This window comes from Nerophis lumbriciformis, linkage group LG39, assembly GCF_033978685.3.
Source record: "Nerophis lumbriciformis linkage group LG39, RoL_Nlum_v2.1, whole genome shotgun sequence".
In the NCBI taxonomy this organism is placed as follows: domain Eukaryota; kingdom Metazoa; phylum Chordata; class Actinopteri; order Syngnathiformes; family Syngnathidae; genus Nerophis; species Nerophis lumbriciformis.
In genome coordinates, this window is record NC_084586.2 from 23,101,691 (window position 1) to 23,128,212 (window position 26,522).

The 26,522-nt window shown below is 45.2% G+C and overlaps 1 protein-coding gene across 1 annotated transcript; it reads left to right on the top strand.

The window, feature by feature from the left end:
- The first annotated feature begins 2,169 nt into the window (after positions 1 to 2,169).
- Positions 2,170 to 26,522, top strand: tectb (tectorin beta). Its single transcript, XM_072912681.1, has 9 exons — positions 2,170 to 2,236; positions 2,596 to 2,786; positions 13,378 to 13,529; positions 13,632 to 13,704; positions 13,786 to 13,973; positions 18,565 to 18,727; positions 18,793 to 18,876; positions 18,940 to 18,972; positions 26,412 to 26,522. Exons 1-9 carry the CDS (start codon positions 2,170 to 2,172, stop codon positions 26,520 to 26,522), a joined length of 1,062 nt encoding a protein of 353 aa, XP_072768782.1.

Sequence of the window (26,522 nt, forward strand, 5' to 3'; positions counted from 1 at the left end):
ACGCAACATTATTAATATTACTATTACGGATAATTTAACAAGTGGCTGGCTAGCTTCTGTAGACAACAGGGACTAACGTTTATTGATAATTGGCCCTCTTTCTGGGGCAAACCAGGCTTGCTGATGAGAGACGGCCTTCACCCTAACCAGGAAGGCGCCATCATCCTGGCTAAAAACATAGACTACTGTTTAAGTCACATTTGACTAACTACACTAGAGCAAGCCCGGTCACAGGCAATTACAGAGCCTGCTAGTCCGGGTGAGGAGTCAGTTAAGCTAGAACTAGCCAGCGCCAGGCTGGATAATTCCTGTACGCATAGCAATTTTCTTAGAATAACACACAACTCACATAATGTGTTTTCTGTTGTGAATGTGTTAGGGGTAGATATGCATTCTACTGAGGTGGCAAATCATGATGCGTTCAGTCGATCGCAGCATCAAGCAAACAATCTGAAAATTCCTGTCATATCAATTCCTAGATATGGTCAAAATTATTTAAAGTGCACTACGCAAAATAAACGCAACATTATTAATATTACTATTACGGAATATTTCAACAAAAACTCCTCAAAACAGCCCAATACTTATAATATGGGCTTTTTAAACATAAGATCATTGTCTCCCAAAACGTTATTAGTTAATGAGGTCATTAGAGACAACAATCTTAACGTCATTGGTCTCAGCGAAACTTGGCTCAAACCAGACACATTTTTTGCGCTAAACGAGGCATCTCCTCCTAACTATACGAATGCACATATTGCTCGTCCCCTTAAAAGGGGTGGGGGGGTCGCACTAATATACAATGAAAACCTTAACCTTACCCCTAACCAAAGTAATAAATATAAATCATTTGAGGTGCTTACTATGAGGTCTGTCGCACCGCTGCCTCTCTACCTGGCTGTTATCTACCGCCCCCCTGGGCCCTACTCGGACTTTATCAGTGAATTCTCAGAGTTTGTCGCTGATCTAGTGACGCACGCTGACAATATAATTATAATGGTGGACTTTAAAATCCATATGAATACCCCATCAGACCCTCCGTGCGTGGCGCTCCAGACTATATTTGATAGCTTTGGTCTTACACACTATGGACTGGACTCTCACAATTATGTTAGATCCACTATGGACTGGACTCTCACACTATTATGTTAGATCCACTATGGACTGGACTCTCACTATTATGTTAGATCCACTATGGACTGGACTCTCACAATATTATGCTAGATCCACTATGGACTGGACTCTCACACTATTATGTTAAATCCACTATGGACTGGACTCTCACACTATTATGTTAGATCCACTATGGACTGGACTCTCACACTATTATGTTAGATCCACTATGGACTGGACTCTCACACTATTATGTTAGATCCACTATGGACTGGACTCTCACACTATTATGTTAGATCCACTATGGACTGGACTCACACTATTATGTTAGATCCACTATGGACTGGACTCTCACTATTATGTTAGATCCACTATGGACTGGACTCTCACTATTATGTTAGATCCACTATGGACTGTACTCTCACTATTATGTTAGATCCACTATGGACTGGACTCTCACACTATTATGCTAGATCCACTATGGACTGGACTCTCACTATTATGTTAGATCCACTATGGACTGGACTCTCACTATTATGTTAGATCCACTATGGACTGAACTCTCACTATTATGTTAGATCCACTATGGACTGGACTATCACACTATTATGTTAGATCCACTATGGACTGGACTCTCACACTATTATGTTAGATCCACTATGGACTGGACTCTCACACTATTATGTTAGATCCACTATGGACTGGACTCTCACTATTATGTTAGATCCACTATGGACTGGACTCTCACAATATTATGCTCGATCCACTCGATGTCCATTGCACCGGTCGCCCAGGGGGGCTTACCTATCAGGTAAGAAAAGTTGCTTTTGCATTTAGTCCAGGTGCAAGGAGCTGGTCCTGTGTGCACTTCCAGTGGCACGTTTCCACCAGGTCCATCTCCGCAAAAGGAGCGGGAGTCCCGAGGGATGGCGCTCATTTGAAAGTCAAAGTGGGAGCAACACAGAAGGCTTTTGTCTCAACTGGGCTGGGAACCTGCGGCCGCGTATAAAAAGATGGAGATGTTCCCTCCGACGGCACACAGGTGAGCGCCGCATCATGGCCGCCATCGCTGCCCTCGTCATGCTGCTTCCTGTCACTTGGACCTGCGCGCCCCAAAAAGCAGGTAACACACACCAGGTCTTCCCAGCAGTCTGAACATGGCCAAAAACTAAATATATGTATTTTTTCAGTTATTATGAGAAAAAAGACTAGGCTGGTTGCCTTAATGTTGGGTTTTGTTGCTGTTCTTCTGTGTTTGGTGCTTGTTCCTGTCCTGCGCTCTTATTTTGGTGGCACTTCCTGTTGTGTTGGTGTTTTTTCACAACTACTTTACACATGCCTTCAAGCACTTTTCCCCTCACCTGTTTTCTGTTGGTGATTAAGACTATTTAAGTTGAGCGGGACTTTGTTTGGAATGAATGTTAGGACATTCAGACTGCGCCACAGTCCTTCTAAAATGTCGTCCCTGGTGTGGCATCACAGATTACATGGTGGTGTCGTGTTTCCCCAACGCCATCATCGCCAACGTGCCCGAGTGTCCTTACGGCTGGGAGATTGAGCAGCTGTCCCTGGGCGGCGTCTGCTCCAGCGGCGTGCACGGCTCGGGCTACTACCGCTTCCTCATCCCCGACCTGACGCCCAGGAACCACTCCTACTGCGGCACCCAGTCTGAGGTGAGTCCTTCTGAGGTGAGTCCTTCTGCGGCACCCAGTCTGAGGTGAGTTTGTTCTGAGGTGAGTCGTTCTGCGGCACCCAGTCTGATGGGAGTCGTACTGCGGCACCCAGTCTGAGGTGAGTCGTTCTGCAGCACCCAGTCTGAGGTGAGTCGTACTGCGGCACCCAGTCTGAAGTGAGTCGTTCTGCGGCACCCAGTCTGATGGGAGTCGTACTGCGGCACCCAGTCTGAGGTGAGTCGTTCTACAGCACCCAGTCTGAGGTGAGTCGTTCTGCGGCACCCAGTCTGAGGTGAGTCGTTCTGCGGCACCCAGTCTGAGGTGAGTCGTCCTGGACTGAGTCGTTCTGCGGCACCCAGTCTGAGGTGAGTCGTCCTGGACTGAGTCGTTCTGCGGCACCCAGTCTGAGGTGAGTCGTTCTGCGGAACCCAGTCTGAGGTGAGTCGTACTGACTGAGTCGTTCTGCGGAACCCAGTCTGAGGTGAGTCGTTCTGCGGCACCCAGTCTGAGGTGAGTCGTACTGGACTGAGTCGTTCTGCGGCACCCAGTCTGAGGTGAGTCGTACTGGCCTGAGTCGTTCTGCGGCAACCAGTCTGAGTTAAGTCGTACTGCGGCACCCAGTCTGAGGTGAGTTTGTTCTGAGGTGAGTCGTTCTGCGGCACCCAGTCTGAGGTGAGTCGTACTGGACTGAGTCGTTCTGTGGCACCCAGTATGAGTTAAGTCGTACTGCGGCACCTAGTCTGAGGTGAGTTTGTTCTGAGGTGAATCGTACTGCGGCACCCAGTCTGAGTTAAGTCGTACTGCGACACCCAGTCTGAGGTGAGTTTGTTCTGAGGTGAGTCGTTCTGCGGCACCCAGTCTGATGGGAGTCGTACTGCGGCACCCAGTCTGAGGTGAGTCGTTCTGCAGCACCCAGTCTGAGGTGAGTCGTACTGCGGCACCCAGTCTGAAGTGAGTCGTTCTGCGGCACCCAGTCTGATGGGAGTCGTACTGCGGCACCCAGTCTGAGGTGAGTCGTTCTACAGCACCCAGTCTGAGGTGAGTCGTTCTGCGGCACCCAGTCTGAGGTGAGTCGTTCTGCGGCACCCAGTCTGAGGTGAGTCGTCCTGGACTGAGTCGTTCTGCGGCACCCAGTCTGAGGTGAGTCGTCCTGGACTGAGTCGTTCTGCGGCACCCAGTCTGAGGTGAGTCGTTCTGCGGAACCCAGTCTGAGGTGAGTCGTACTGACTGAGTCGTTCTGCGGAACCCAGTCTGAGGTGAGTCGTTCTGCGGCACCCAGTCTGAGGTGAGTCGTCCTGGACTGAGTCGTTCTGCGGCACCCAGTCTGAGGTGAGTCGTTCTGCGGAACCCAGTCTGAGGTGAGTCGTACTGACTGAGTCGTTCTGCGGAACCCAGTCTGAGGTGAGTCGTTCTGCGGCACCCAGTCTGAGGTGAGTCGTACTGGACTGAGTCGTTCTGCGGCACCCAGTCTGAGGTGAGTCGTACTGGCCTGAGTCGTTCTGCGGCAACCAGTCTGAGTTAAGTCGTACTGCGGCACCCAGTCTGAGGTGAGTTTGTTCTGAGGTGAGTCGTTCTGCGGCACCCAGTCTGAGGTGAGTCGTACTGGACTGAGTCGTTCTGTGGCACCCAGTATGAGTTAAGTCGTACTGCGGCACCTAGTCTGAGGTGAGTTTGTTCTGAGGTGAATCGTACTGCGGCACCCAGTCTGAGTTAAGTCGTACTGCGACACCCAGTCTGAGGTGAGTTTGTTCTGAGGTGAGTCGTTCTGCGGCACCCAGTCTGATGTGAGTCGAATTGCGGCACCCAGTCTGAGGTGAGTCGTTCTGCAGCACCCAGTCTGAGGTGAGTCGTACTGCGGCACCCAGTCTGAGGTGAGTCGTACTGCGGCACCCAGTCTGAGGTGAATCGTTCTGCAGCAATCAAACTGAGGTGAGTCGTACTGCGGCACCCAGTCTGAGGTGAGTCGTACTGGACTGAGTCGTTCTGCGGCACCCAGTCTGAGGTGAGTGTTTCTGCGGCACGCAGTCTGAGGTGAGTCGTACTGGACTGAGTCGTTCTGCGGCACCCAGTCTGAGGTGAGTGGTTCTGCGGCACCCAGTCTGCGATAAGACGTACTGCGGCACCCAGTTTGAGGTAAGACGTACTGCGGCACCCAGTCTGGGGTGAGTGGTTCTGCGTGTAGCAGGAAGTAGCCTCACACACGTCGTTACACGCTACTTGGAACAGTTGGCGGAGGTCTGAGGCGTGGAGCGTTTGAGAAACACAGCAAAGTTCAAAGAAAGATCTGGCCCACACAGTCAGACCATCGCTGTGAGACCACGCTGTGATGTTTGGACTGCAGCCGCACACCCAAACAAGGTCATGGCGGGTGGGCGGTCCACTCACTCTGACCTGCCAATCGCCACAAAAGCTCATGTTTGAACCTGGGATTTATAGTCTCACATGTCACCTTTGTCAAAGTCATTTTGGATGCCCCCGTGCCTTTTTTGTTGGCCCTCGGTCTTGGTGACTCATGACAACTTTTTTGTCTTCTTCCGATTCTAGAAGTATTATTCTCTGTCAACACATTCAAGTACATCTAGCTCCGCCCCTTCAGCTACCACACTTTTGAGCTTGGTGGCCTCACAGGAGGGCTGGGCAATAAATGATAACATTTATCACAGTAGGCATGTAGTCAATATCAATAAAAAAATGCGTTTGATGAAACATTTAAAAAATATTTATCGTAAAAAAGCAGAAGTGTGGAAGCAAGGTTGGTTGCATGAACAAAGGCACTCGCTCTCTGGTAACCTAGCAACGCAGGAAGTGATGACTGATCAGTGGGAGTGACACGCTGACAGCCAATCAGGCGACAGTATCAACTATCAAGTTTGGTTGTCTGGCGGTTGATTGAATGAGAGGAGAACGTCAACATGAAGAAAGTGTGGATAAAAGAGGAAAAGTCACCTTAGTAGTTTTGGGATTTTGTTTTTGTGTAAATGATGATAGCTGCTCGCACCTACCAAGACCGCTAATACCACACCACCTTAGCTGCGCTCACCCTTTAGAGCACAGCTGTACCTTCCTGCTACTAAACCTGCAGAAAATAGTTCTTCTCAGGTGTCCCTGTCAGTACATCCCAGGTGTTTAAGGACTAGTTGATTGGTTGAGGTGTCCCTGCCAGTACATCCCAGGTGTTTAAGGAGTTGATTGGTTGAGGTGTCCCTGCCAGTACATCCCAGGTGTTTAAGGACCAGTTGATTGGTTGAGGTGTCCCTGTCAGTACATCCCAGGTGTTTAAGGACTAGTTGATTGGTTGAGGTGTCCCTGACAGTACATCCCAGGTGTTTGAGGACTAGTTGATTGGTTGAGGTGTCCCTGTCAGTACATCCCAGGTGTTTAAGGAGTAGTTGATTGGTTGAGGTGTCCCTGACAGTACATCCCAGGTGTTTGAGGACTAGTTGATTGGTTGAGGTGTCCCTGTCAGTACATCCCAGGTGTTTAAGGACTAGTTGATTGGTTGAGGTGTCCCTGTCAGTACATCCCAGGTATTTAAGGACTAGTTGATTGGTTGAGGTGTCCCTGTCAGTACATCCCAGGTGTTTAAGGACTAGTTGATTGGTTGAGGTGTCCCTGTCGGTACATCCCCGGTGTTTAAGGAGTAGTTGATTGGTTTAGGTGTCCCTGTCAGTACATCCCAGGTGTTTAAGGACTAGTTGATTGGTTGAGGTGTCCCTGTCAGTACATCCCAGGTGTTTAAGGACTAGTTGATTGGTTGAGGTGTCCCTGTCAGTACATCCCAGGTGTTTAAGGACTAGTTGATTGGTAGCGGTGTCCTTGTCAGTACATCCCAGGTGTTTAAGGACTAGTTGATTGGTTGAGGTGTCCCTGTCAGTACATCCCAGGTGTTTAAGGAGTCGTTGATTGTTTGAGGTGTCCCTGACAGGACATCCCAGGTGTTTGAGGACTAGTTGATTGGTTGAGGTGTCCCTGTCAGTACATCCCAGGTGTTTGAGGACTAGTTGATTGGTTGAGGTGTCCCTGTCAGTACATCCCAGGTGTTTGAGGACTAGTTGATTGGTTGAGGTGTCCCTGTCAGTACATCCCAGGTGTTTAAGGACTAGTTGATTGGTTGAGGTGTCCCTGTCAGTACATCCCAGGAGTTTAAGGACTAGTTGATTGGTTGAGGTGTCCCTGTCAGTACATCCCAGGTGTTTAAGGACTAGTTGATTGGTTGAGGTGTCCCTGTCAGTACATCCCAGGTGTTTAAGGACTAGTTGATTGGTTGAGGTGTCCCTGTCAGTACATCCCAGGTGTTTGAGGACTAGTTGATTGGTTGAGGTGTCCCTGTCAGTACATCCCAGGTGTTTAAGGAGTTGATTGGTTGAGGTGTCCCTGTCAGTACATCCCAGGTGTTTAAGGACTAGTTGATTGGTTAAGGTGTCCCTGTCAGTACATCCCAGGTGTTTAAGGACTAGTTGATTGGATGAGGTGTCCATGTCAGTACATCCCAGGTGTTTAAGGAGTTGTTGATTGGTTGAGGTGTCCCTGTCAGTACATCCCAGGTGTTTAAGGAGTTGTTGATTGGTTGAGGTGTCCCTGTCAGTACATCCCAGGTGTTTGAGGAATAGTTGATTGGTTGAGGTGTCCCTGACAGTATATTCCAGGTGCTTAAGGACTAGTTGATTGGTTGAGGTGTCCCTGCCAGTATATCCCAGGTGTTTAAGGAGTAGTTGATTGGTTGAGGTGTCCCTGACATTACATCCCAGGTGTTTGAGGACTAGTTGATTGGTTGAGGTGTCCCTGTCAGTATATCCCAGGTGTTTGAGGACTAGTTGATTGGTTGAGGTGTCCCTGTCAGTACATCCCAGGTGTTTGAGGACTAGTTGATTGGTTGAGGTGTCCCTGTCAGTACATCCCAGGTGTTTAAGGACTAGTTGATTGGTTGAGGTGTCCCTGTCAGTACATCCCAGGAGTTTAAGGACTAGTTGATTGGTTGAGGTGTCCCTGTCAGTACATCCCAGGTGTTTAAGGACTAGTTGATTGGTTGAGGTGTCCCTGTCAGTACATCCCAGGTGTTTAAGGACTAGTTGATTGGTTGAGGTGTCCCTGTCAGTACATCCCAGGTGTTTGAGGACTAGTTGATTGGTTGAGGTGTCCCTGTCAGTACATCCCAGGTGTTTAAGGAGTTGATTGGTTGAGGTGTCCCTGTCAGTACATCCCAGGTGTTTAAGGACTAGTTGATTGGTTAAGGTGTCCCTGTCAGTACATCCCAGGTGTTTAAGGACTAGTTGATTGGATGAGGTGTCCCTGTCAGTACATCCCAGGTGTTTAAGGAGTTGTTGATTGGTTGAGGTGTCCCTGTCAGTACATCCCAGGTGTTTGAGGAATAGTTGATTGGTTGAGGTGTCCCTGACAGTACATTCCAGGTGCTTAAGGACTAGTTGATTGGTTAAGGTGTCCCTGTCAGTACATCCCATGTGTTTAAGGAGTTGTTGATTGGTTGAGGTGTCCCTGTCAGTACATCCCAGGTGTTTAAGGAGTTGTTGATTGGTTGAGGTGTCCCTGTCAGTACATCCCAGGTGTTTGAGGAATAGTTGATTGGTTGAGGTGTCCCTGACAGTACATTCCAGGTGCTTAAGGACTAGTTGATTGGTTGAGGTGTCCCTGCCAGTATATCCCAGGTGTTTAAGGAGTAGTTGATTGGTTGAGGTGTCCCTGACAGTACATCCCAGGTGTTTGAGGACTAGTTGATTGGTTGAGGTGTCCCTGTCAGTACATCCCAGGTGTTTAAGGACTAGTTGATTGGTTGAGGTGTCCCTGTCAGTACATCCCAGGTGTTTAAGGACTAGTTGATTGGTTGAGGTGTCCCTGCCAGTACATCCCAGGTGTTTGAGGACTAGTTGATTGGTTGAGGTGTCCCTGTCAGTGCATCCCAGGTGTTTAAGGACTAGTTGATTGGTTGAGGTGTCCCTGTCAGTACATCCCAGGTATTTAAGGACTAGTTGATTGGTTGAGGTGTCCCTGTCAGTACATCCCAGGTGTTTAAGGACTAGTTGATTGGTTGAGGTGTCCCTGTCGGTACATCCCAGGTGTTTAAGGAGTAGTTGATTGGTTGAGGTGTCCCTGACAGTACATCCCAGGTGTTTGAGGACTAGTTTATTGGTTGAGGTGTCCCTGTCAGTACATCCCAGGTGTTTAAGGACTAGTTGATTGGTTGAGGTGTCCCTGTCAGTACATCCCAGGTATTTAAGGACTAGTTGATTGGTTGAGGTGTCCCTGTCAGTACATCCCAGGTGTTTAAGGACTAGTTGATTGGTTGAGGTGTCCCTGTCGGTACATCCCAGGTGTTTAAGGAGTAGTTGATTGGTTTAGGTGTCCCTGTCAGTACATCCCAGGTGTTTAAGGACTAGTTGATTGGTTGAGGTGTCCCTGACAGTACATCCCAGGTGTTTAAGGAGTAGTGGATTCGTTGAGGTGTCCCTGACAGTACATCCCAGGTGTTTAAGGAGTAGTCGATTGGTTGAGGTGTCCCTGACAGTACATCCGAGGTGTTTAAGGACTAGTTGATTGGTTGAGGTGTCCCTGTCAGTACATCCCAGGTGTTTAAGGAGTAGTTGATTGGTTGAGGTGTCCTTGCCAGTACATCCCAGGTGTTTAAGGAGTAGTTGATTGGTTGAGGTGTCCCTGTCAGTACATCCCAGGTGTTTAAGGACTAGTTGATTGGTTGAGGTGTCCCTGACAGTACATCCCAGGTGTTTAAGGAGTAGTGGATTCGTTGAGGTGTCCCTGACAGTACATCCCAGGTGTTTAAGGAGTAGTCGATTGGTTGAGGTGTCCCTGACAGTACATCCGAGGTGTTTAAGGATTAGTTGATTGGTTGAGGTGTCCCTGTCAGTACATCCCAGGTGTTTAAGGAGTTGTTGAGTGGTTGAGGTGTCCCTGTCAGTACATCCCAGGTGTTTAAGGAGTTGTTGATTGGTTGAGGTGTCCCTGTCAGTACATCCCAGGTGTTTAAGGACTAGTTGATTGGTTGAGGTGTCCCTGACAGTACATCCCAGGTGTTTAAGGAGTAGTGGATTGGTTGAGGTGTCCCTGACAGTACATCCCAGGTGTTTAAGGAGTAGTCGATTGGTTGAGGTGTCCCTGACAGTACATCCGAGGTGTTTAAGGACTAGTTGATTGGTTGAGGTGTCCCTGTCAGTACATCCCAGGTGTTTAAGGACTAGTTGATTGGTTGAGGTGTCCCTCTCAGTACATCCCAGGTGTTTAAGGAGTTGATTGGTTGAGGTGTCCCTGCCAGTACATCCCAGGTGTTTAAGGAGTAGTTGATTGGTTGAGGTGTCCCTGCCAGTACATCCCAGGTGTTTAAGGACTAGTTGATTGGTTGAGGTGTCCCTGACAGTACATCCCAGGTGTTTAAGGAGTAGTGGATTGGTTGAGGTGTCCCTGACAGTACATCCCAGGTGTTTAAGGAGTAGTCGATTGGTTGAGGTGTCCCTGCCAGTACATCCCAGGTGTTTAAGGACTAGTTGATTGGTTGAGGTGTCCCTGCCAGTACATCCCAGGTGTTTAAGGACTAGTTGATTGGTTGAGGTGTCCCTGACAGTACATCCCAGGTGTTTAAGGAGTAGTGGATTCGTTGAGGTGTCCCTGACAGTACATCCCAGGTGTTTAAGGAGTAGTCGATTGGTTGAGTTGTCCCTGACAGTACATCCGAGGTGTTTAAGGACTAGTTGATTGGTTGAGGTGTCCCTGTCAGTACATCCCAGGTGTTTAAGGAGTTGTTCATTGGTTGAGGTGTCCCTGTCAGTACATCCCAGGTGTTTAAGGAGTTGTTGATTGGTTGAGGTGTCCCTGTCAGTACATCCCAGGTGTTTAAGGAGTAGTTGATTGGTTGAGGTGTCCCTGACAGTACATCCCAGGTGTTTAAGGAGTAGTGGATTGGTTGAGGTGTCCCTGACAGTACATCCGAGGTGTTTAAGGACTAGTTGATTGGTTGAGGTGTCCCTGTCAGTACATCCCAGGTGTTTAAGGACTAGTTGATTGGTTGAGGTGTCCCTGTCAGTACATCCCAGGTGTTTGAGGACTAGTTGATTGGTTGAGGTGTCCCTGTCAGTACATCCCAGGTGTTTAAGGACTAGTTGATTGGTTGAGGTGTCCCTGTCAGTACATCCCAGGTGTTTAAGGACTAGTTGATTGGTTGAGGTGTCCCTGCCAGTACATCCCAGGTGTTTGAGGACTAGTTGATTGGTTGAGGTGTCCCTGTCAGTGCATCCCAGGTGTTTAAGGACTAGTTGATTGGTTGAGGTGTCCCTGTCAGTACATCCCAGGTATTTAAGGACTAGTTGATTGGTTGAGGTGTCCCTGTCAGTACATCCCAGGTGTTTAAGGACTAGTTGATTGGTTGAGGTGTCCCTGTCGGTACATCCCAGGTGTTTAAGGAGTAGTTGATTGGTTGAGGTGTCCCTGACAGTACATCCCAGGTGTTTGAGGACTAGTTTATTGGTTGAGGTGTCCCTGTCAGTACATCCCAGGTGTTTAAGGACTAGTTGATTGGTTGAGGTGTCCCTGTCAGTACATCCCAGGTATTTAAGGACTAGTTGATTGGTTGAGGTGTCCCTGTCAGTACATCCCAGGTGTTTAAGGACTAGTTGATTGGTTGAGGTGTCCCTGTCGGTACATCCCAGGTGTTTAAGGAGTAGTTGATTGGTTTAGGTGTCCCTGTCAGTACATCCCAGGTGTTTAAGGACTAGTTGATTGGTTGAGGTGTCCCTGACAGTACATCCCAGGTGTTTAAGGAGTAGTGGATTCGTTGAGGTGTCCCTGACAGTACATCCCAGGTGTTTAAGGAGTAGTCGATTGGTTGAGGTGTCCCTGACAGTACATCCGAGGTGTTTAAGGACTAGTTGATTGGTTGAGGTGTCCCTGTCAGTACATCCCAGGTGTTTAAGGAGTAGTTGATTGGTTGAGGTGTCCTTGCCAGTACATCCCAGGTGTTTAAGGAGTAGTTGATTGGTTGAGGTGTCCCTGTCAGTACATCCCAGGTGTTTAAGGACTAGTTGATTGGTTGAGGTGTCCCTGACAGTACATCCCAGGTGTTTAAGGAGTAGTGGATTCGTTGAGGTGTCCCTGTCAGTACATCCCAGGTGTTTAAGGAGTAGTCGATTGGTTGAGGTGTCCCTGACAGTACATCCGAGGTGTTTAAGGATTAGTTGATTGGTTGAGGTGTCCCTGTCAGTACATCCCAGGTGTTTAAGGAGTTGTTGAGTGGTTGAGGTGTCCCTGTCAGTACATCCCAGGTGTTTAAGGAGTTGTTGATTGGTTGAGGTGTCCCTGTCAGTACATCCCAGGTGTTTAAGGACTAGTTGATTGGTTGAGGTGTCCCTGACAGTACATCCCAGGTGTTTAAGGAGTAGTGGATTGGTTGAGGTGTCCCTGACAGTACATCCCAGGTGTTTAAGGAGTAGTCGATTGGTTGAGGTGTCCCTGACAGTACATCCGAGGTGTTTAAGGACTAGTTGATTGGTTGAGGTGTCCCTGTCAGTACATCCCAGGTGTTTAAGGACTAGTTGATTGGTTGAGGTGTCCCTCTCAGTACATCCCAGGTGTTTAAGGAGTTGATTGGTTGAGGTGTCCCTGCCAGTACATCCCAGGTGTTTAAGGAGTAGTTGATTGGTTGAGGTGTCCCTGCCAGTACATCCCAGGTGTTTAAGGACTAGTTGATTGGTTGAGGTGTCCCTGACAGTACATCCCAGGTGTTTAAGGAGTAGTGGATTGGTTGAGGTGTCCCTGACAGTACATCCCAGGTGTTTAAGGAGTAGTCGATTGGTTGAGGTGTCCCTGCCAGTACATCCCAGGTGTTTAAGGACTAGTTGATTGGTTGAGGTGTCCCTGCCAGTACATCCCAGGTGTTTAAGGACTAGTTGATTGGTTGAGGTGTCCCTGACAGTACATCCCAGGTGTTTAAGGAGTAGTGGATTCGTTGAGGTGTCCCTGACAGTACATCCCAGGTGTTTAAGGAGTAGTCGATTGGTTGAGTTGTCCCTGACAGTACATCCGAGGTGTTTAAGGACTAGTTGATTGGTTGAGGTGTCCCTGTCAGTACATCCCAGGTGTTTAAGGAGTTGTTCATTGGTTGAGGTGTCCCTGTCAGTACATCCCAGGTGTTTAAGGAGTTGTTGATTGGTTGAGGTGTCCCTGTCAGTACATCCCAGGTGTTTAAGGAGTAGTTGATTGGTTGAGGTGTCCCTGACAGTACATCCCAGGTGTTTAAGGAGTAGTGGATTGGTTGAGGTGTCCCTGACAGTACATCCGAGGTGTTTAAGGACTAGTTGATTGGTTGAGGTGTCCCTGTCAGTACATCCCAGGTGTTTAAGGACTAGTTGATTGGTTGAGGTGTCCCTCTCAGTACATCCCAGGTGTTTAAGGAGTTGATTGGTTGAGGTGTCCCTGTCAGTACATCCCAGGTGTTTAAGGAGTAGTTGATTGGTTGAGGTGTCCCTGCCAGTACATCCCAGGTGTTTAAGGACTAGTTGATTGGTTGAGGTGTCCCTGCCAGTACATCCCAGGTGTTTAAGGACTAGTTGATTGGTTGAGGTGTCCCTGACAGTACATCCCAGGCAAAGACGCCAAGTACGTCTTCTACAACTGGGTGGTGTCCAACGACACGTCGCTGACTCTCCGGAACCAGCCGGTCAACTACACCTTCAGCTGCGTGTACCCAGCCTCCTACCTGGTCAACAACGCCGTCTTCAGCCAGAGGTAAGATCTCGTCCACCCGCCCGCCGCCGCCGCCCCCGCAGGTGAGGAAGACGTTGACACAAAGACTGTCAGTGTTTGGACTCCACCGTCTGCTTCTTCCAGAGTGGCGACCGTCTACGTCAACAACGGCACCTCGGGCACGTTTATGTCCCAGTTGTCTCTGGGCGTGTTCACTGTGAGTCCCTCCCCCCCCCCCCCCCCCCCCCCCCCGTGCACGCCGGGCCGAGGTCAGAGGTGAAATGAATGTGTTCTCCAGAACGCCAAGTTCTTGTACGCCAAGGAGGCGCCCTACGTGATCGACACCTCCGAGATCGGCTCGGACGTCTTCATTGGCGTGGAGGCCAAAGGACTCAGCAGCAGGTTCAAAGTGGTCATCGCCAACTGCTGGGCCACGCCCACACCTTACTCCACCGACAGGAAGAGGTGGAGCCTCATCATCAACAGGTACCTTCGCCACGGCCTTACCTTTTGTCTTGGTGGCGTGACGAGAAGATCCAGCAGAGAAGGTTTAATATTCAATTTGTGTGAAGAATTACTTCAAAATAACTCATCCTGGTCTCCATGGCGACAAATAAAGTGAGTTTCTTACAACTACCATTATCACTGGAGGACGAGGAATAGCTAAACATGCTTCACTACACACCGTAGCTCACCAGCATCACAATGTAAACAAACACCATGTGGATCTACACCTGATATCCACTGTAATGATACCAAGTACAATAGGGTATTTAGTCGATACTACTATTTTTTTTTCATTATTTATTTATGATGAAAAAAAAACAAAACTATGATTACATCGATATTTTTTATCGTCGCTAAATGCATTAATTCATATTATGTTTATAAAGTCAGTAAATACGTCCCTGGACACATGAGGACTTTGAATATGACCAATGTATGATCCTGTAACTACTTGGTATCACATCCATACCTAAATGTGTGGTATCATCCAAAACTAATGTCAAGTATCAAAGAAGAGAAGAATAAGTGATTATTACATTTTAACAGAAAAGTATGGAAATATATTTTGGTACCGGTACCAAAATATTGGTATGGAGACAACACTAAAGCATACCAGTAAAGCGGGCTGTGACTCCTCCTCTTCCACCCAACATAAAACAAAGAGGAGTCAAATAAACAATTAAAATGTTCTGTATTTTCTTCTGTGAAAGTTCCAAGAAAGTGAGCAGTGGAAATGACAAATGCTTTACAGCCTCAAAGTTTATTTGACAGAAAATAGTTGAAATTCAAAATAAGTTCTACTCATCATTGTCTTCATTACTTTTGATTGACCTTATTTGACCCTCTTTCACCCTTTTTTACCTTTTATATTCCTTTTTCATTGTTTAATTTCTTTTACCTTCTATTTAACTTTTTTTTTTTATTTTTTTTTTATTTTACCTTTTATATTCCTTTTTTTTTTACCGTGTTTACCTTCTTTAACTTTGTATTTAACTTTTTTTTAAACTTTTTTATTTACCTTCTATTAAACTAATTGTCCTTTTTATATCACTTTTTTTAATCTTGTATTTACCTTCTATTTATACTTATTTTACCTTCTTGTACTTTCTATTTCACTTTATATTATTTTTAAAATGAGTCATATATTATTTTTAACGCTTCAAGCTGTATATCAACTTCAAATCTAAAGTTAAAAGAATGTTTTATGCCTTTTTAGTTAAAGAAAACATTATTTATGGCGAAAAACACAAAATCTAAAAGTTTCAGTTCAATATTTGATGTGACGTAGTTGGAGACTTAAATAATTAATAATTAATTAGGACAGTTAAAAATAAATTATACTAAAACTCTCAAGGATCTAAAAGGGCCCCAATCAAAGTGTTCAAAATATGCCACATATTATTATTATTATTATTTTTTTTTTTTTTTCAACATTTAAGTCTCCAAATCAATTATCTGTCAAGTGCATGTTTTTATAATTTTTTTGAAATGTTTTTTGTCTGTTTCTTACATACTTTTTTCATACAAAACATAAAAATTTTATGCCAAATACAAAATTTGCAATATTTTCCCCCCAAAATCATTTTAGGGTGTAATATTTGATGTGAATTAATTTGAGCTGTAAATAGGTCAATAATTCATATTTTCTAAGCAAAGACAGTTAAAAAACAATCTCACTAAAACTCTCAAGGATCCAAAAGGCCTCAATTAAAAGGTGTTAAAAATAGGCTACATATTATTATTATTATTTTTTTTTTTTTTTTTACTTTCTGTTCGTTATAATTTTTAAAAATGTTTTTTTTATTTTTTTTACCTCTTTTTTCATACAAAACTTATAATTTTTATGCCAAACACAAAACTTGCAATATTTTCCCCTGAAAACCTTTTAGGGTGTAATATTTGATGTGAATTATTTGGAGCCCTAAATTGGTCAATAATTCCTAACAACATTGATTTTGGTTCAATATTATTCTTTCGACAGTTTCAAAGACAAAAAAAAGTTTGTGTTATTAGAGCATACTTGCCAACCCTCCCGAATTTTCCGGGAGACTCCCGAAATTCAGCGCCTCTCCCGAAAACCTTCCGGGACAAATATTCTCCCGAAAATCTCCCGATTTTCAGCCGGAGCTGGAGGCCACGCCCCCTCCAGCTCCATGCGGACCTGAGTGAGGACAGCCTTTTTTCACACAAGAACTAAATCATCCAGACTAGAGATAAATTGTATTATTATGTTTATCTTACCTAAAAATAAATATATTTACTAATTAAAAAAAACAAAAACTAAATACATTTTTACTATATTTTGCTAAAAATATCAAAATTATTTATTTATTTGTTTTTTTTCTGACTCCTTATTACATCCAGCCATAGAATTATACATTAAAATAAACATATTTGAAATAATTAATTTTAAATTATCATAATAATTCATTTAAAATGACCATATTTCATTATTAAAATAATTGCTTGTTTATCTTTAGCATTTTATTCATTACATTTTGAAGCTCTCAGAAGCCAAGTTATGTTATATCCCAAAAGATTTATTTATGCAAGTTTGAAGTATCAATTATCTAAACACAGTTTTGTTTGCATATTTTCAGGATGTATATATATATATATATATATATATATGTATATATATATCCATCCATCCATCCATCTTCTTCCGCTTATCCGAGGTCGGGTCGCGGGGGCAGCAGCCTAAGCAGGGAAGCCCAGACTTCCCTCTCCCCAGCCACTTGGTCCAGCTCCTCCCGGGGGATCCCGAGGCGTTCCCAGGCCAGCCGGGAGACATAGTCTTCCCAGCATGTCCTGGGTCTTCCTCGTGGCCTCCTACCGGTCGGACATGCCCTAAACACCTCCTTAGGGAGGCGTTCGGGTGGCATCCTGACCAGATGCCCGAACCTCCTCATCTGGCTCCTCTCCATGTGGAGGAGCAGCGGCTTTACTTTGAGCTCCTCTCGGATGACAGAGCTTCTCACCCTATCTCTAAGGGAGAGCCCCGCCACCCGGCGGAGGAAACTCATTTGGGCCGCTTGTACCCGTGATCTTGTCCTTTCGGTCATGACCCAAAGCTCATGACCATAGGTGAGGATGGGAACGTAGATCGACCGGTAAATTGAGAGCTTTGCCTTCCGGCTCAGCTCCTTCTTCACCACAACGGATCGATACAGCGTCCGCATTACTGAAGACGCCGCACCGATCCGCCTGTCGATCTCACGATCCACTCTTCCCTCACTCGTGAACAAGACTCTGAGGTACTTGAACTCCTCCACTTGGGGCAAGATCTCCTCCCCAACCCGGAGATGGCACTCCACCCTTTTCCGGGCGAGAACCATGGACTCGGACTTGGAGGTGCTGATTCTCATCCCAGTCGCTTCACACTCGGCTGCGAACCGATCCAGTGAGAGCTGAAGATCCTGGCCAGATGAAACCATCAGGACCAAATCATCTGCAAAAAGCAGAGACCTAATCCTGCAGCCACCAAACCGGATCCCCTCAACGCCTTGACTGCGCCTAGAAATTCTGTCCATAAAAGTTCAGAACAGAATGGGTGACAAAGGGCAGCCTTGGCGGAGTCCAACCCTCACTGGAAACGTGTCCGACTTACTGCCAGCAATGCAAACCAAGCTCTGACACTGATCATACAGGGAGCGGACCGCCACAATCAGACAGTCCGAAACCCCATATTCTCTGAGCACTCCCCACAGGACTTCCCGAGGGACACGGTCGAATGCCTTCTCCAAGTCCACAAAGCACATGTAGACTGGTTGGGCAAACTCCCATGCACCCTCAAGGACCCTGCCGAGAGTATAGAGCTGGTCCACAGTTCCACGACCAGGACCAAAACCACACTGTTCCTCCTGAATCCGAGGTTCGACTATCCGGCGTAGCCTCCTCTCCAGTACACCTGAATAGACCTTACCGGAAAGGCTGAGGAGTGTGATCCCACGATAGCTAGAACACACCCTCCGGTTCCCCTTTTTAAAGAGAGGAACCACCACCCCGGTCTGCCAATCCAGAGGTACCGCCCCCGATGTCCACGCGATGCTGCAGAGTCTTGTCAACCAAGACAGCCCCACAGCATCCAGAGCCTTAAGGAACTCCGGGCGGATATATATATATATATATATATATATATATATATATATATATATATATATATATATATATATATATATATATATATATATATATATATGAAATACTTCACTTAGTGAATTCTAGCTGTCAATATACTCCTCCCCTCTTAACCACGCCCCCAACCACGCCCCGCCCCACCCCTGACCACGCCCCCCGCCCCCCACCTCCCGAAATCGGAGGTTTCAAGGTTTGCAAGTATGTATTAGAGTCAACATTGCTACGTTACCTTCTTAAATTTCACCTTTTTGCTCTTTTATTCCATTTATTAATTTTTAAAAAAAAAGTATTTTTTGAAGGCACCGCTAACAAGTGGGCTGCACTTTGGCCACCTCTGAGCGAGGAGAATCATTTTGAAATGATTATGAAATAAGTGCACCTGCAGTAATTCAGTCAATTCTGCCTAGCAACAAGAATAATGTTCCACCAGCTGCCCGTCTGACCACACGGTCAGCATCTTCGAGAACGCCAAGGAGGGACGCTCCACCTTCAAGTTCCGCTCCTTCCGCTTCCAGGGCCAGGACAAGGTGTCCACGGTCTGGCTGCACTGCCAGGTCCACGTGTGCGACGGCGAGAGGCTCGTCTGTCAGGCCGTGAGTGTGCGTGGCACGCCCCACAGGAAGTGCTTATTTCACCTCTTCCTTTCCTCCCTCCAAAGGGTCCGTGTCCAGCCAGCAGACTGGCATGGAAGGCGGAGCCAAAGGGCGGGGTCCTCACAGCTGAGTTCTCCATTAAAGGTGCAGTACGTCAGGATGGAAGAACCAGTCCAATAAGACATTTCATTATAGTAGTTTTGTCTCCACAGGTGACGGATCCTCCGGCCGTGGACACGTCACAGGTGATGCCTTTCAGTCATCACAGGAAATGTTCATAAGTAGTCCTTTAAGTCAGGGGTGTCCAAAGTGAGGCTCGGGGGTCGCTAACGGTGTTGTAACCAGTGTTGGGTTAGTTACTGAAAAGCAGTAACTAGTTACAGTTACTAGTTACTTCATTTCAAAAGTAACTCAGTTACTAACTCAGTTACTTACACCAAAAAGTAATGCGTTACTGTGAAAAGTAACTATTAAGTTACTTCTTTTTTCTTTTTTTTTTAAAGCTCCAATTAATGCCCTTTTAGCCTTCATTTCAGTACTGTTATTGCACTGGACAATAATACAATCTGTTGATCAACTTGACATGCATTTGTATCACTCAACTCTGCTAAGCCATGTGGTCTACATACAACACACAAAGACAAAGATATGTTACAAAGGCCAATTTGTTTCTGGCCAGAACAAATTGACAAAACTATTTTAAATAGCTGCAACATAACATACATAAGTAACAAACAGCACAATAAAGCTAGAAAGAAAGGCACACACTACATACACAAAGTCTAACCAGGCATTTTCTTCCTCAAGTAATTCTGATACAAAATCATGTCTGAAGCCCAGAACACTCTACACATTTCCCCAGTTTTAGTTTAGAGATAAGGAAAGATTGGCCTGGCCCACTAGCATCCCTTTTATACTTTATAGTCTATACATTTAGAGTGATGTGATAATCAAACACTCTAGAAGTCTAGAATGAAAAAGTATATAAGAGAATTGACAGCGACGTTCTTTCTCAGGAGCGCGCATGTGCAATTGCACACTGCTCAAGCGTCCTCTGCGCACGGCAAATCTATGCCACGCACAAAATCAAATAAAAAAATAAGCGCATAACAATTTTCGACACGACACGGACACGACAGAGAAAACCGTTTTCGTCATCATTGTTCAAATATTGTAACGTCTGTCGAGACGCTTTGAGGACATGAATTCCATCCATCACTTTACTGAGCAAAACTCTTTACTGTCGGCCATAAACACATCACCAAAACATTAGTAAAAAAAATGATATCTAGCAAAAGTGGTCATTTTCTGCAGTACAAACCAGACCAAAAGCAACTTTGTTATATCAACAGCAGCCGCTCGCTCTCTCACGTGCGCCAACACTTGCACATATGGCACTTAGCCAGTGATGCGTTTACAGCCACACAAAAAGTCGGACAACTCCAACACCACACATAAAGTGTCATTCCAGGTCGTTACACTATGATTTACCAATCAAATGTGTGCTTATTCTAGTGTCATTTATTAGGAATCTTAATTTATACATATTAATCATTAAATGCTGTTAGTATATTAAATAAATACTAATAAAAATATATTTTTTACAAACAGGAAGTTGCAGGAATGTACACATGATCCCCTGCTTACATCTCATTGTGCAACATGTGAATGTTTTAATGGGAACTAAATGCAATGTCTGAAAGGGGTACAAATTATTTCCAAAGCAGGACCTCCACCCAGGCAAACAATACAAGTACGGTACACAGTTCATGAAAAACAATATTTGTTGTTATTGTCATTGTAAGTGGGCCTAAACACTTATATTAGAAATGGAAATGACTGCTGTCATTTGATTCTAATAATAAGAGAATGTTGTCTGTCTATCTGTGTTGGCCCTGTGATGAGGTGGGGACTTGTCCAGGGTGTACCCTGCCTTCCACCCGAATGCAGCTGAGATAGGCTCCAGCGACCCCGAAAGGGACAAGCGGTAGAAAATGGATGGATGGATGGAGATGTAAGTTGTTATTTAGTGAGGTTTGGGCCAGGTGTGCTGCTGGTGTAGCCACAGTGTGCACGTCTAAAGTTGCTCACATGGACTCCACTCAATGCTCAGGGACTTTTTGCATTTGCTCACACACATCAACAATTAGAGGGAACATTGATTGACAGAGTGTGTACCTTCAGCGGTGAATGGTGGTGGTGGTGGAGGTGAAGTGGCATCAGAGTCTCTGTCTCTCTTTACTAGCTTCGTGGAAGCATGTTGCTATGTAGCTGTTTCAGCAGATTTGAATTGCTGTTTTGGGCAGTAGATGGCATCTTTGATCCAAAGCACAATTTACATTTAACTAAAATGTTCTTTACTTTGTGCTCGACAAAAGAAAAGTAGTGAAAATATCTCCATGTTAGCAAACTCGACTTCTGGCTCCGCCATGATCAGACACGCCCCCCCCCCCCCCCCCCCCCCCCCCCCCCCCCCTCGCTCCCCACACTCACACTCAGACACACCCACACAGAGCGCATGTCTCTCTCTCTTCTCCGGCTTGTGACACAAGAAGAATCAGAACGATGACACAGCAGCGCTCCAATAAAACACACTTTATACTACATAAAAAGTAACGTAAAATAACGCAGTAACGCATCATGTAGTAACGGTAACTGAGTTACTAAATATAAAAAAATAACGCGTTAGATTACTAGTTACCGCCGAAACTAACGGCGTTACAGTAACGCGTTACTTTGTAACGCGTTAGTCCCAACACTGGTTGTAACGGACCTAAAAGTCATGAATGTTAAGAGTGAAATGTCATGATAGTAAAAGTCATGAATCAATCAATCAATCAATCAATGTTTATTTATATAGCCCTAAATCACAAGTGTCTCAAAGGGCTGCACAAGCCACAACGACATCCTCGGTACAAAGCCCACATAAGGGCAAGGAAAAACTCACCCCAGTGGGACGTCGATGTGAATGACTATGAGAAACCTTGGAGAGGACCGCATATGTGGGTAACCCCCCCCCTCTAGGGGAGACCGAAAGCAATGGATGTCGAGTGGGTCTAACATAATATTGTGAGAGTCCAGTCCATAGTGGATCTAACATAATAGTAAGAGTCCAGTCCATAGTGGATCTAACATAATAGTAAGAGTCCAGTCCATAGTGGATCTAACATAATAGTAAGAGTCCAGTCCATAGTGGATCTAACATAATAGTGTGAGAGTCCAGTCCATAGTGGATCTAACATAATAGTGAGAGTCCAGTCCATAGTGGATCTAACATAATAGTGTGAGAGTCCAGTCCATAGTGGATCTAACATAATAGTGTGAGAGTCCAGTCCATAGTGGATCTAACATAATAGTGAGAGTCCAGTCCGTAGTGGATCTAACATAATAGTGTGAGAGTCCAGTCCATAGTGGATCTAACATAATAGTGAGAGTCCAGTCCATAGTGGATCTAACATAATAGTGTGAGAGTCCAGTCCATAGTGGATCTAACATAATAGTGAGAGTCCAGTCCATAGTGGATCTAACATAATAGTGTGAGAGTCCAGTCCATAGTGGATCCAACATAATAGTAAGAGTCCAGTCCATAGTGGATCCAACATAATAGTGTGAGAGTCCAGTCCATAGTGGATCTAACATAATAGTGAGAGTCCAGTCCATAGTGGATCTAACATAATAGTGTGAGAGTCCAGTCCATAGTGGATCCAACATAATAGTAAGAGTCCAGTCCATAGTGGATCTAACATAATAGTGTGAGAGTCCAGTCCATAGTGGATCTAACATAATAGTGAGAGTCCAGTCCATAGTGGATCCAACATAATAGTAAGAGTCCAGTCAATAGTGGATCTAACATAATAGTGAGAGTCCAGTCCATAGTGGATCTAACATAATAGTGAGAGTCCAGTCCATAGTGGATCTAACATAATAGTGTGAGAGTCCAGTCCATAGTGGATCTAACATAATAGTGTGAGAGTCCAGTCCATAGTGGATCTAACATAATAGTGTGAGAGTCCAGTCCATAGTGGATCTAACATAATAGTAAGAGTCCAGTCCATAGTGGATCTAACATAATAGTGTGAGAGTCCAGTCCATAGTGGATCTAACATAATAGTGTGAGAGTCCAGTCCATAGTGGATCTAACATAATAGTAAGAGTCCAGTCCATAGTGGATCTAACATAATAGTGAGAGTCCAGTCCATAGTGGATCTAACATAATAGTGTGAGAGTCCAGTCCATAGTGGATCTAACATAATAGTGAGAGTCCAGTACATAGTGGATCTAACATAATAGTGTGAGAGTCCAGTCCATAGTGGATCTAACATAATAGTGAGAGTCCAGTCCATAGTGGATCCAACATAATAGTGTGAGAGTCCAGTCCATAGTGGATCTAACATAATAGTGTGAGAGTCCAGTCCATAGTGGATCTAACATAATAGTGAGAGTCCAGTCCATAGTGGATCTAACATAATAGTGTGAGAGTCCAGTCCATAGTGGATCTAACATAATAGTGAGAGTCCAGTCCATAGTGGATCTAACATAATAGTGTGAGAGTCCAGTCCATAGTGGATCTAACATAATAGTGAGAGAGTCCAGTCCATAGTGGATCTAACATAATAGTAAGAGTCCAGTCCATAGTGGATCTAACATAATAGTGTGAGAGTCCAGTCCATAGTGGATCTAACATAATAGTGAGAGAGTCCAGTCCATAGTGGATCTAACATAATAGTGAGAGTCCAGTCCATAGTGGATCTAACATAATAGTGTGAGAGTCCAGTCCATAGTGGATCTAACATAATAGTGAGAGTCCAGTCCATAGTGGATCTAACATAATAGTGTGAGAGTCCAGTCCATAGTGGATCTAACATAATAGTGAGAGAGTCCAGTCCATAGTGGATCTAACATAATAGTAAGAGTCCAGTCCATAGTGGATCTAACATAATAGTAAGAGTCCAGTCCATAGTGGATCTAACATAATAGTGAGAGAGTCCAGTCCATAGTGGATCTAACATAATAGTGTGAGAGTCCAGTCCATAGTGGATCTAACATAATAGTAAGAGTCCAGTCCATAGTGAATCTAACATAATAGTAAGAGTCCAGTCCATAGTGGATCTAACATAATAGTGAGAGTCCAGTCCATAGTGGATCCAACATAATAGTAAGAGTCCAGTCCATAGTGGATCTAACATAATAGTGTGAGAGTCCCCCCCCCCCCCCCTCCACAAGGAACAGGGGAGCAGAGGAGAAAAGAAAAGAAACGGCAGATCAACTGGTCTAACAGGGGGGCTATTTAAAGGCTAGAGTACCAACTGTAGTCTTTTAATGCTAGACATAGGGAGACCCGAAAATAATACGTTACAGTAGTCGAGACGAGACGTAACGAACGCATGAATAATGATCTCAGCGTCGCTAGTGGATAAAATAGAACGAATTTTAGCGATATTACGGAGATGAAAGAAGGCCGTTTTAGTAACACTCTTAATGTGTGACTCAAAGGAGAGAGTTGGGTGGAAGATAATACCCAGATTCTTTACTGATTCGCCTTGTGTAATTGTTTGGTTGTCAAATGTTAAGGTGGTATTATTAAATAAATGTCGGTGTTTAGCAGGACCGATAATCAGCATTTCCGTTTTCTTGGCGTTGAGTTGCAAGAAGTTAGCGGACATCCATTGTTTAATTTCATTAAGACACGCCTCCAGCTGACTACAATCCGGCGTGTTGGTCAGCTTTAGGGGCATGTAGAGTTGGCTGTCATCAGCATAGCAATGAAAGCTAACACCGTATTTGCGTATGATGTCGCCTAGCGGCAGCATGTAAATACTAAAGAGTGCAGGGCCAAGAACCGAACCCTGAGGAACTCCGCACGTTACCTCAACATAGTCCGAGGTCACATTATTATGGGAGACGCATTGCATCCTGTCAGTAAGATAAGAGTTAAACCACGACAAAGCTAAGTCTGACATACCAATACGTGTTTTGATACGCTCTAATAAAATATTATGATGGACGGTATGGAAAGCAGCGCTAAGATGAAGAAGCAGCAACATAGATGACGCATCAGAATCCATCGTTAGCAGTAGATCATTAGTCATTTTTGCGAGGGCTGTCTCCGTAGAGTGATTTGCCCTGAAACCGGATTGAAAAGGTTCACAGAGATTGTTAGACACTAAGTGTTCATTTAGCTGCTGTGCGACAATTTTTTCGAGGATTTTGGAAATAAAGGGAAGGTGGGACACCGGCCGGTAGTTTACCATGAGGTCAGGATCAAGGTTAGGTCTTTTGAGCAGAGGATGAATAACCGCTTTCTTGAATGCTAGGGGAACAGTGCCAGAGGAAAGTGATAAGTTTATAATATTTAGCACTGATGGACCTAATAATACAAAAAGCTCCTTGATAAGTTTCCCAGGAAGTGGGTCAAGTAAACATGTTGTTTGTTTTATCCCACTTACACGCCGTAATAGTTCCTCTAATGTTATTTCATCAAAAAGAGAGAGACTACAGGTAAATGCCAGTAAATTAGAATATTTTGAAAAACTTGATTTATTTCAGTAATTGCATTCAAAAGGTGTAACTTGTACATTATATTTATTCATTGCACACAGACTGATGCATTCAAATGTTTATTTCATTTAATTTTGATGATTTGAAGTGGCAACAAATGAAAATCCAAAATTCCGTGTGTCACAAAATTAGAATATTACTTAAGGCTAATACAAAAAAGGGATTTTTAGAAATGTTGGCCAACTGAAAAGTATGAAAATGAAAAATATGAGCATGTACAATACTCAATACTTGGTTGGAGCTCCTTTTGCCTCAATTACTGCGTTAATGCGGCGTGGCATGGAGTCGATGAGTTTCTGGCACTGCTCAGGTGTTATGAGAGCCCAGGTTGCTCTGATAGTGGCCTTCAACTCTTCTGCGTTTTTGGGTCTGGCATTCTGCATCTTCCTTTTCACAATACCCCACAGATTTTCTATGGGGCTAAGGTCAGGGGAGTTGGCGGGCCAATTTAGAACAGAAATACCATGGTCCGTAAACCAGGCACGGGTAGATTTTGCGCTGTGTGCAGGCGCCAAGTCCTGTTGGAACTTGAAATCTCCATCTCCATAGAGCAGGTCAGCAGCAGGAAGCATGAAGTGCTCTAAAACTTGCTGGTAGACGGCTGCGTTGACCCTGGATCTCAGGAAACAGAGTGGACAGACACCAGCAGATGACATGGCACCCCAAACCATCACCCAACCATGCAAATTTTGCATTTCCTTTGGAAATCGAGGTCCCAGAGTCTGGAGGAAGACAGGAGAGGCACAGGATCCACGTTGCCTGAAGTCTAGTGTAAAGTTTCCACCATCAGTGATGGTTTGGTGGTTTATTTTGTATTGCAGTATCCGTCGTAGATACAGTTGTATCTGTGTTAATAGAACCCAGTTGTAGCTGGGATGCGTTGTCTTTAATCTCCTTTCTAATGAGTTCAATTTTCTTATTAAAGAAATTCATAAAGTCATCTGCCGAGTGGGTGGAGCTATTGGGAGGAGTCCCTTGTTGGGTTAGCGATGCTACTGTACTAAACAAAAATTTAGGGTCGTTTTTGTTTGAATGTTATGAGTGAAATGTCACGATGGCTAATAATGTCTATATTGACTTGAAGGGTGTACCTAATGAAGTGTCCATGTTGTGTTTGTGGCCACAGGAGCTTCTCCCGCCCTCCTGCTGCTCGCCATCACAAACACGTGTCGCCTTTCACTCGCCGTTTACGTGGACTGAGTGCTGGGAGTCGGGGTCAGCTCGCACTCGCCGTTAA

Excerpts from the sequence above, each read along its gene's own strand:
- tectb (XM_072912681.1), top strand. The coding sequence starts at position 2,170 with ATGGCCGCCATCGCTGCCCTCGTCATGCTGCTTCCTGTCACTTGGACC. Across the intron at positions 13,530-13,631 it reads AACGCCGTCTTCAGCCAGAG|AGTGGCGACCGTCTACGTCA; the intron begins GTAAGATCTCGT and ends TGCTTCTTCCAG. Across the intron at positions 13,705-13,785 it reads TGTCTCTGGGCGTGTTCACT|AACGCCAAGTTCTTGTACGC; the intron begins GTGAGTCCCTCC and ends TGTGTTCTCCAG.